The following is an 11,638-nucleotide window of genomic DNA, read 5'->3' as shown; positions in this document are numbered from 1 at the left end:
GCCCCTTTTGCTCAATATGCTCAAACCTTTTTCGCTCATATAACCCAAACGCATATGCCATAATTTGGTGATGTCAGAATCAAACAATGATGATGACGAAACTGCAACCGAACCTGTGACAGTAGTTCCTTGCAGAATATACAAGCTACCAGACTTACAAGCTTTCATAACAATAAGGGCACTTCTAGAAACTTTCATAACTCCACCTTCAACTGTGTATTTACACCCAAGGGCCTCTAGGGTGCCTAAAGAGATGAGATTCTTTTTTAAATCAGGAACATGTCTAACATTAGTGAGCGTCCTCACAATACCATCATGCATTTTAATTCGGATTGTACCTCTACCAACAACATCACATGCGGCATTATTGCTTATCAAAACAATTCCATCATTACAAGATTCATATGTGGAAAACAAATCCCTATTGGGACACATGTGATAAGAACAACTTGAATCTAAAATCCATTCATTTTTAGACCTCGTCCTATCATCAATAGCAGAAAAAAAATTTCCAACAATCTCATCAGTTGCTACACTAACTTCAATAGATTCAGTAGTTTTTTTAACAAAATTTTCCTTTTGCTTTAATTTATTTTTCAATTTAAAGCAATCAAATTTAATGTTCCCCATTTTATGACAATATCTGCATTCCAAATTTCTATGTCTGGATTTAGATCTAGATTTAGATCTACTACTGTCAAATTCTCTTTTATCCATTCTCCCCCTAACAACCAGACCCTCAGCCTAATTTTCTCTACTTTCCCCAGTGATATTCCTGTCAATCTGCTCCTTAGATTTTAGTGCAGATTTAATTTCTTGATACAAAACTGTTTCTTTTCCATAAATCAAAGTATCACGGAAATGCTTAAAAGATTGGGGAAGATAACACAAGAGTAACAAAGTCTTATCCTCATCATCAATTTTTGCATCTATATTCTCCAAATCCATAACCGAATCAAACTTATCAAGATGCGAGAGTATAGATGTACCTTCAATCATCCAAAGCATATACAGACTCTGTTTCAAGTAGAGACGATTCTCCACTATCCTCTTCATGTACAAGGCTTTAAGCTTGTCCAACATGCTCTTAGCCGTAGTCTCTGTAGCTACCTCCCGTAAAACCTCGTCAGAGAGATTTAGAATGATGCTTGATCGGGCCTTCTTATCCATACCCGCAAGCTCTTCTTTTGACATATCCATCTTGAGTTGCCACAAGCCGAAGTTGACATTTCTGTCGAATTTCTCGACAACAATCTTTGTTATTGTCATCGTTGCCAAAAGATCCCAAAACCAGGCTCTGATACCAGTTTGTTAGAGCTAGCCCCAGGAAATTTACCACAAGGTAATTTTGGTAACCCAACAAGACAATAAAACGGAAAGAATAAAAGCGAGACAAGAACACCAGATATACGTGGTTTAGTCAATTGACTTTGACCTACATCCACGGACGAAAGAGGAGCAAATTACTACTGCAAAAGAGGGACAATTACAAATGCCTTAGGAAGATGTTCCTAGGCCATAAAACACCCGAAAATACTAAACAAGAAAAAACTCAACTATAAGCCCAAACTATTGAACTGAGTATGGACTTAAACCCAAAGTAAACACTTAGGTTTTTCTTGTAGTGCCACTTGTGGTGCATCTGACTTCAAAGCCCAGGCCTTTATTTATAGTTCCAATAGGAGATAACAAGCCTAGTTTTCCCGATGTGGGACTATAGGACTTGCCAAACTAACACCTTATCAAATCTGCTGTATGCTCACAAGTTTATAATAGCATCGAGCAGGAGAATAGTGGCTACAATGAAATAATTGCTATCAAATCAATCTGCAATTCAAGAAGAAATATAGTTGATGATCTGACTCTATCTAAAACCTTGTACAATAATGAAGAACCTCGTTAGCGTACCTTAAAATTTCAAAACATGATAGAAACCAACTCTATAGGTGCTCCGAAAAACCAAGCATCAGTATATATTTTTGTAATGAAAACCCACACTTATTGACTTATCTCACTGATCGTAAAATTTTGCATATATTTTATGAAGAACATTATGACATTTTATCGATGTCAATTTTGTTGAGTTTATAGTCTATTGGTTCAGCTCATAGTGGGCTTTAATAACTCACAGTCTATTTTAGTCTTAACTTTTTTTCTCTTTTAGCCTAAACCTAGATCTAAAAGGGAGTTAATAGTCACTACGAAAAGGGTCGAAAAACTACAACAATGTGATTTAGAAAAAGAGAAGAAAAAGATAGAAAAACAAGAGAAGAAGATAAGGATAACGCAGAGACTGTCCTTAATCATCCATACAATGTTCTCATCACAGGTTCGATCAGATTTACAGTGAATTCTTATTGTGATCACTTGAGGAGATTTTGAATGTTATACACAATGACATAATTCTTGTATCCCAGTTATTCTCTTGTGATTGTTGCTTGAATTTTAGACAAGAGATTCTGATATTTGTATATTCATTATTTTTATAATAGATTTTCTCTAGTTTGTTCCGTGATTTTTATCTTTCATATTGGAGGGATTTTTCATGTAAATCTTAATGTCTTATTTGATTATAATTTTTATTTAATTTCACTGTGTAGTACGCCTTACTTGTATTTGTTCGTATAAAAAGTTTCTTCTTTTCATCCCATCAAAATTTTCTTCTTATGCCTAATTTGATGATCGATCACATAATCTTGATATTTTGATTATTACTAATACGAATGATTTAAAGATTCTTTTTTTCCTTTCCTTTTATAGAAAAAGCTTTTACTTTCATTTATTAGGTCTCGATCAAGTAGTGAGAGAAAACAAAAAAGTTACTTACAGAGAAAAAGTATTCTTCACAAAAAGTGTAATAAGTTTCACATATCCGCATATAAGCACACACATACATACATGCATAATTTTGAAGATACGGTACTGGGATACATGTCCCGTTTGGTTCACATGCAACATCCATTAAACACACTGTAATACTTAAACAGAATAAGGGATAGGAATTCGACGAGTTGCTAACAGCTTCAGCTCAGTTTTCCTTGTTACAGTAACTCCGTAGGTCTCGCTCATGTCCAACTCCTCTGGTTTCCTGCCATCCGGCAGTTTCCAGTCGAAGTAGAGGAGGAGCTGCGCCAAGGATAGGTGTACGGTGGCGAGACCAAACTCCGTTCCAGGACATATCCGTCTTCCAGCACCGAACGGCAAGTACTCGAGGTTACCTCCTTTGAAATCAACGGATTTGCTTTCGAACCTCTCCGGCATGAAGCTCTCGGCCTCTTCCCAGTACTGTGTATCTCTGTTGATCGCCCATGCATTGACCAAGACTCGAGTGCCGGCTTCTATCTCGTAGCCGAGCACCTCACACGTCTTCCTACACATTCTTGGTATCAGGCTGACAGGTGGGTGAAGCCTTAGTGTCTCCTTAACGATCGACTTGAGGTAGTTCAGCTCCACGATGTCGGTCTCTTGTATCCTGTTCTTTCCCTTCAGCTCTTCCATCACCTCCTTCTGTGCTTTCTCCATTATCTTGGGGTTCCTTATCAGCTCCGACATGGCCCATTCGATCACTGCAGACGAGTTCTCGGTCCCTCCGAGTAACATGTCCTATAGATAGAATTATGGAATCGAAAGAGTTAGATAACGGAACACTGGTTTCATGTACATTGTGGACACTAACGACTATCACAGGAAGTAGCACTCACAAGGATCACAGCCTTTATTCCGTCCATGGTCATCGGAACTTCTAGTTCGGATTCGTCTTTAAGCCTTAGTAGCGCATCCTCCTCCACTTCGGCTACTTCCCGACCTTTGTTCATCTTGGCCTTAACCTCATGCTCCTTAACTATGTCATCTAAGATCTTGTCAAGCCTCCGGCGTATCCTGTGCAATTTGAACTTGGCACCTGACAGGACGTGGAGGATCTTCAGCGACGGAAACATGTCGGCGGCATAGAACCCTCCAAGCACGTCGACGACCTCCCTGGCGACCAAGATGAACGTCTCCTGGTGCTTGCTTCGTGAGCCAATCGCCGCCCTGGATATGGCTGCGTTAGACATTCTGAGGAGATTCTCTCTCAGGTTGATCGGTTGTGTTGCCGTGGAGATGTCTCGGATCAAGTAAAGGGTCTCTTCCTCCCTGATGGAGGCGGAAGACCGGATGCGCTTGGTTCGGAGCAGCTCCATGAAGCAGATGTAGCGCAGTTGCTTCCAGTAGGAGCCATAGGGGGAGAAGATAACGTCGGAGCAACCGTAGAAGACGATATCTCCTACGACGAGCTCCGGCCGCGCGGCGAAGTTGGGGTCTTGGTTCTTCAATATCTCTTGGGCGGCTTCCCGGGAGGAGGCCACCGCGAAGTCTACCTGGCCAATTCTGACAAGCATGAGAGGCCCGTAGGTGAGAGAGAGGTGGCGGAATGCGCGGAAGGGGATTTGGCCGGCCAAGTGGTGCATGCATCCGATGATGGGCAGCCTCCACGGGCCAGGGGGAGGTCGCGGGTATTGGGCTTCGGACTTGCTGAATACTTTCTTGATGAAGATGATCAAGAAGAGCATGGTGGCTACCACAATGGGGACGGAAGCCAAGAGAAGATGCTCCATGGAAATGACGCAAATATCTTGGCTATTCGCTCGTACGTTGGCCTTCGCCCGAAGCTCTAATATATAGATGTACGCTTACGTGTGGCAGGTAACCCTCCACGTGCGGCACGTGCAAGTGCTGAATAAGACAGCAAGGTCAGTTAATCCACCTGTAGTTTATCTCTCCACTACATGTTGATAAGGGTTGGGAACCAAATGGATAAGGTTTTATTATTATTATTTTTATTTTCTCAGAGTTGAAGAGTTTTAAACAAGATAGGAGTTCTTGTGATAGCTGAAGTAAAAGTATAGATTAACCTCTCTTTAGACGGATAGTAAATTTATTTAAAAAATAACTCTAATAAGAGATGTAGCTGAAGTTAAAGTATAGATTGACCTCCCTTTAGAGGGACAGTGAATTTATTTAAAAAACAACTCTAACAGGAGAGATGAGATAGATCCAAGACAGTCTGAAGATATACATAATTTTAGATATTCTAAATTACTAGGTTTAATATTTTTTTCGTTTTTCCTCTATCTAAAAATTAGGAATTAATCATACATGGTTAGAACATGATCAATAAGTAAGTTTCATTATCATCTTGCAAATCATGCTTATCTACCTTGGACGCCTAGAATTCTTAGTTCTTTCTTTTTCGAACAAATAAAGAAAGGAAAAAAAAAATCTATTAGATATATATATATATATATATATGTATATATATATATATATATACATATATATATGTATATATATATATATATGTATATATATATATATGTATATATATATATGTATATGTATATATATATATATATGTATATGTATATATATATGTATATATATATATTTATTTATTTATTTGCATTCATTCTGTAATTATTTTGCCTCATTCACGGATTGGACCCAGCTCGCATGTTATATCACTAACAAAAACTTAATAAAGGTTTTATCTTTTTATTATTTTGTTTTGATAGTTATAGAGTGAATTCCATAAAGAATATTTTTCACCATTATGATTGTGCCTATAGAATCTCATAAGTTTAACTTCTAACATATTGTTTAACTTATTGATCATTTCTAAGGTGGTAAATCTTTCTCCTCAAAATGAATATACTTCTTCCTATAATATACATGATCCACTCACTTTCTTATATTCATTTTATTGTGCACACATATCTTCAATTAGTAATTCATAGTTTAGCCAATTTGGCATTGCCCATCTCATTTTGATAAATTGATTTATTAGTTTTATTTGGCTTGAGTGACTTAACTCAGTTTTATTGTTTAAAATTTTATATACCACACATCTCATTGAATTTAAATCTCATATATAGAGATTTGGTTTTCTTTACTACAAAAAGAAAGGATGTACAATGGCATCTAATATTCTGTATTACAAAGCAATCACCTTGGTCATTATCACTCGTGCACGAGAATAGTAAAGTTCAAAGAAAACTCCCAGGATCCAGAAGTAGCATTCCACCGTTCTATCTCGAGCAAAATTGAGATTTTTTGAGGGAACTAAATCATTCCACCACCTTCAATGGGACGTATATTTGGACTTAATGTCAGCTACAGCTACAGTTTTGTTTTTGTTTTTCGAAAAAAGGAATGCATTAGCACTTAAGAAAGAGTGTTGCGGCTGCTAGGCAAGGCTGTCGCATCAGCCTTCCCAAAATAAAGATGATTGTGAGCAGAAGTGTTAAGTTGTGCGGGGGATGAAGATGAACTCGACAACCTTCAGCCTCATAGAAAGAGTAGCATTATTAAAGACTGCAGAATCCATATCTTGCTTAAGCCCTCCTGCGCTGTAAAAAATTTAGGGTTTCAAGTTGCTATTCCTTCCGCTATTACAGTATTGTGTGCTTTGATTGCAGCATAGTCAACTGCTCTGACCGATCTGTTGGTAGGTGACTAACGAGTTAAGAGTATTCCAGATATTAAAAATATTTATTTTATTAAAAATTCTAGCAATAAAAGATTCTTTTTGACAAAAGTTATATAAAAAAAAAAACTTCTTTCCAAAATCTATCCAATTATGCTTAAATGAATAGGCAAAAACAACATGTTGGAGGATTTTCTTAATATATATTAGAAGAAAATTATTGGAATTCATATCTATGATGGGACCTCCAAATATTAAAGACTGCTTATGGAATGTTCCGAACCCCACATCCATGATGGGACGGTCTCGTGCCACAATCTATTTCATGGATAGCTTTTCAATCAGTCGGCCGATGAGTCTGTCCTCGTGTTTCAAGCCTTCCGGCGAACATGTGGCTGTGCTTATTCCCTTCTCTGTGGTGGATGATCAGCTCCACGACTTCAATACGGGAAGTCATCTGGAACTGCAGCCTGACATGAGACGCATTAGCACCTAAGAAAGTGAGTTACAGCTGCTAGGCAGGGCTGTTGCAACAGCGTTCCAAAAGGAAGAGTACCTCGTGAGTTCTCCCCAAACAAATGCAAGATGGTGATTGTTAGGGATGAAGCTGAACTTAACAACCTTCAGCTTCGCACAAAGGATAGCAATGTAAAAGACAATGCCATCTAGGAATCAGGGAGTGTATATATTGCTGTTTACGTCGGTGACGATGACGATGTTAGCAGAAGCATATTTAGGACTTTAAGAATTGCTAATCCTTCCATTATTACAGCATCTTGTGCTTTAATTGTATACAATCAATTTCTCTCATCTATCGGCACTCTTTTGTTTTCAAACAAAAATATCATTCGGTATTGAAAATAAGAATAAACATATTATAAGAGTTTCAAGACATGTTGTATTTAAAAGAAGAGGACATGTGAGGATGGGGGAGCAAGAAAATAATAAAAACAGAATATTATGATATAATTAAAAGAGAAATTTTTTAATAAAAAAATAAAATAATATTAAACAAAAGGTATGATTAAAAAACACTCATAAAATATTTCTATGTGCACATATCTTTGTTTCATGAACCATAGTCATATTTATACTACCTAATGATAACTATTTTATAAGGATCACTTTCAGCTTGATAGAAACATATCAAAAAGGATGTTGAATGTATGCTTGACTTAGAATAAGAGTGCAATTAAGGAAGAAAACAACAGTAATGAAGAGCAACAAGAAAGTGCACATAGTGGTTCGGTCGTCGTAACCTATGTCCACTCCCAATTCCTTCTCCGTTAAGGTCATCATCATCCACTAATGGTCTTCCTTCAATGGGTGAAGACCAACCACCCTCTTATAACTCTTTCTCCTTTATACAGGTTTAGGAGACAATATTTTTCAAACCTCACACCTCTCTTAGATTGATAACAAAACTAAAGAAGGAAGAGGAGGACACTTGGCACTTTTTACAACACTTTCACACCCCAAAACGTCAAGACTTTTGTTCACACTTTCGTGCTCTTTCTATTAGGATTAATATGACACTAAGAGTAGAGTGGGGGGGAGGGGTGGTGGGGGGTGGGGACGTAAAAACATCAATTTGAAAAACTAGTTCGATGATAACCAATATCAGAAATATGTTTAAACTTGAAAGCATTTGTAAGTGTAGTAAATAAGTAAGCAAGTAAATTAGTTAGCAATTATAAATAAAAAGCATAAAAAAAATTATAAACTAATTTATAGTGGTTCAGTCGTCATGACCTACGTTTTCTCTCGATTCCTCTTCCGTCGAGGCCACCGGCATCCACTAATGGTCTTTCTTTAATGAACGAAGACTAACTACCCTCTTACAACTCTTTCTCCTTTTTATGGGTTTAGGAGACAACCTTTACAAGCCTGACATCTTTCTTGCTTGAATGCTCACAATATTAGAAAGGGAGGAGGACACTTAGCACTTTTATAACATTTTCACACCTTAGAAATCTTTCCCCTTTCTATTTAATTCTTACTACTCCATGCAGGAATAGCTAAGGTATTTATAGACCCCAAATGACTTCAAAAATAAAGTCAAAAAAGTCTCATCCTAGGTTTCCTAGATCCTGACATATAATCGCCTGTGATGGGCAGTACCACTGCCTGCAACACTAATATTGGGCGGTACCATTATTTAGTCGGGCGATACTACCACTTGACATAGTTTGGGAGACTGTATCTGGGCGGTACCATCGTTTGACACAATCTTGAAGATTGTGTCTGAGCGATACTACAACTAGTCTAGTGGTACCATCGCTAGACTTTGCTACAAGACACTTAATGAGCCTTTCTCTTGGCCGAAAATAGCTCTTATTCAAGCCCAATTAGCCTCTAATCAAGTTGGCATGGTTATACCTAAAACTAACTCAATTAGACCTTTAGATTACTTCGATCTAGATAAATTATTACAAGTAAGAATATTAAGTTGTCCAGCATGTCATTGGTTCATCTGACGCTTCGTTCGAACTTTCGGCACATCATCCTATCTTGTGACGTATTGCCTAATCAGCATGTTGACCTCGTAACACTTGATTTCTTTGGTGCAATATCCGATCCTTCTAGCCCAATGCCCGAACTCATGGCACGAAGCCTCCTATCGACATGTCGACCTTCCTTTAGTCCGACATCTAATCTTATGACATATTACATTCCGACCCAACTTGATTCTTCCTGCTTTAATCAAATTGTCTCTCCATGATTGAAGCTAGTCCTGCATCAATCAAAACACACATTAGATTATAACTTTATCAATTAGTTTCATCATAAAAATTCATGATTCAACACTTTAATAATGCAGAAAGGAGTGGGGTATTTATAGGCCCCAATGGCTTTAAAAATAGAGCCAAACAGTGTCTCATCTCGGATTTCCGAGGTACTAGCGGTACCACCGTCATTATTGGGTGGTACCACCACCTGTAGACTAACACTGGATGGTACCACCACCCAGTCTAGGCGGTACCACCACCCAGTCTAGGTGGTATGACTGCTTGACAAAGCGTCGAAGACCGAGCTCAAGCGGTACCACCACTTGATAGGGTGATACCACCGCCTGGCAGCATTAACTATCGATAGTACCATCGCCCAGACCACCTGAGAGGCTGAGTTTCAAGCAGTACCACCACCCAGTTCAGGTGGTACCACTGCTCAGTTTGGGTGGTGCCACCACTTGACATGGTTCCAAATGGCTGAATGGACTATCCAACCAGCCCAATTCAGCCTTGTTAAGGGCCCAGTTAGCCCCTATTTGAGTTAGTAGGATTTCTCCCAAAACTAACTCAATTTTAAGTTATAACTATGATATTTAAGGCTAAAATAATTAAAATATAAGCAATCTAATTTGTCTAGCACGTCAATTGTTCAGCCGAACTTCGGTGAATTTTCGACGAACTCCTAGTGAACTTCCAGTGAGCGTTCACTACATCGTATGATCCTTTGGTGTATCTCCCAATTCATTTGGCCCGATGCCTAATCATTCACTTTGGCCCAACTTTGATTCTTCTTTAATCATTTTGCCTTTCTTACGATCGTAGTTTGTCCTGCATCACTTATCTCAACACATGAATTAGATCATTAATTCACCAATTGATTTCATCATCAAAATATGAGATTCAATATATTTCACCTTATCGTCTCACCCATGATTAAGTTAGATGTAGGAACTATCATCATCATAATAACTTTTTAGATTATAGACCACTTAGATAGAACTATTTGGAACATAGTCAGAACCATTCAAAATATGACAACTACTGAGATAACTACTTATAAATCAATTCTCAACACTCTCCCTCGATTTATAAGAACATACACTAATTTGAGACATAAAATAAATATGCTTATGAAATATAAGTGATGGTGAGAATATCTGCAACTTGTTCATCTGTGCTACAATACTTCACTATTATGAATACTTGCTACAAAATCCCGGATGAAATGATAATCTCTATATTCTTCATTCTTCCATGAAAAGTTATATTCTTCGTTATTGTAATTGTGGCTTTGTTGTTATAAAATATTTTAGTTGCATCCTTTTATTCTTAATGAAGTTCTCCAAGAAGTCTTCTAAGCCATATTGCTTAATAAGTTGCTGATGTTGCAGCTACAGCTTCCGATTATGATAGTGTAGTTGTTACTTGCTTCTTTGAACTCTAAGATATGGCTTATGATTTGAGGTTAAAAATATTACCTAAAGTACTCTGTTTTTCATCCAAAGCTCCTACCTAATCATTATCAATGAAACCAAATAATTTACATTTAAAATTATGATAATACCAAATGCCATAATCTATAATTTTAGCAATATAACGTAGAATTTTTTAATAGCTCTGAGGTGATGTTAGAATTTTTTAATAGCTCTGAAGTAATGTTAGCTTAGATTATGCATAAACCTAGATACTATATCAATAGAAAAGGTAATATTTTGTTGAGTATGAGTTAGATAAATCAAACATCCAACCAAACTTTTGTAATATCTTACATTTATTAAATATGTACCATCTTTAAGTTCTAATTTCTCATTTATATTCATGGGTGTTATTGTAGCTTTCAATTAATCAAGTTAGACTTTTTGAATAGAACCATTGCATATTTTCTTTATGAAATAAACAAATTTATTTGATCCTCGCTTCACTTTCAACCTATGAAAATAGTGCAATAAACCTAAATTTGACATTTCAAATTTATTTATCTGATAAGATCCTAAAGTCTTATCATCGCTCTGATACCAAATGATAAGACCCTAAAGTCTTATCATCGAAGAAAGGGGAGAAATGGGGATGATAATGATCGCTTCGAGAGGATCGGCCTCCTTGATCGCTTCGAGGGGATCGACCCTCCTTGATCACTTTGAGGGGATCGGCCCTCCTTGATCACTTCGAGGGGATCGGCCTCCTAGGGTTTGTCAAAAAACAGAATAGTATTTTTCATAGATTACTAAAAAGAAGCAGTTACATCCCTATTTATATAGTTCCACCTAGAGTCCATCATGACTTGAACTCTAATAATAAATAAATATTAGATAAACCTCTACTTGACTCTAACTGAACCAAATCGACTCAATAAACAAATGGACTAAACAGACTCAATAAACATTATTCAAAAGCTCAGAAAAAGGGTCCTAACAGTTCCTCCCTCTTCAAATCAGCCTTGTCC

At 37.3% G+C, this 11,638-nt stretch overlaps 1 protein-coding gene across 1 annotated transcript; it reads right to left on the bottom strand.

The window, feature by feature from the left end:
* Nucleotides 1-2,979: 2,979 nt before the first annotated feature.
* LOC135642927 (premnaspirodiene oxygenase-like) lies at nucleotides 2,980-4,595 on the bottom strand. Its single transcript, XM_065159410.1, has 2 exons — nucleotides 3,702-4,595; nucleotides 2,980-3,603 (listed from the first exon to the last, which is right to left on the bottom strand). The coding sequence occupies exons 1-2, from the start codon at nucleotides 4,593-4,595 to the stop codon at nucleotides 2,980-2,982; spliced, it is 1,518 nt and encodes a 505-aa protein (XP_065015482.1).
* Between the last annotated feature and the right edge of the window lie 7,043 nt (nucleotides 4,596-11,638).

This window comes from Musa acuminata, chromosome BXJ3-7 (genome assembly GCF_036884655.1).
Source record: "Musa acuminata AAA Group cultivar baxijiao chromosome BXJ3-7, Cavendish_Baxijiao_AAA, whole genome shotgun sequence".
In the NCBI taxonomy this organism is placed as follows: Eukaryota; Viridiplantae; Streptophyta; class Magnoliopsida; order Zingiberales; family Musaceae; genus Musa; species Musa acuminata.
Note: the sequence above shows the minus strand (reverse complement) of the source record. Positions and strands in the feature narration are given on the sequence as shown.

Excerpts from the sequence above, each read along its gene's own strand:
- LOC135642927 (XM_065159410.1), bottom strand. The coding sequence starts at position 4,595 with ATGGAGCATCTTCTCTTGGCTTCCGTCCCCATTGTGGTAGCCACCATG. Across the intron at positions 3,604-3,701 it reads GAATAAAGGCTGTGATCCTT|GACATGTTACTCGGAGGGAC; the intron begins GTGAGTGCTACT and ends TTCTATCTATAG.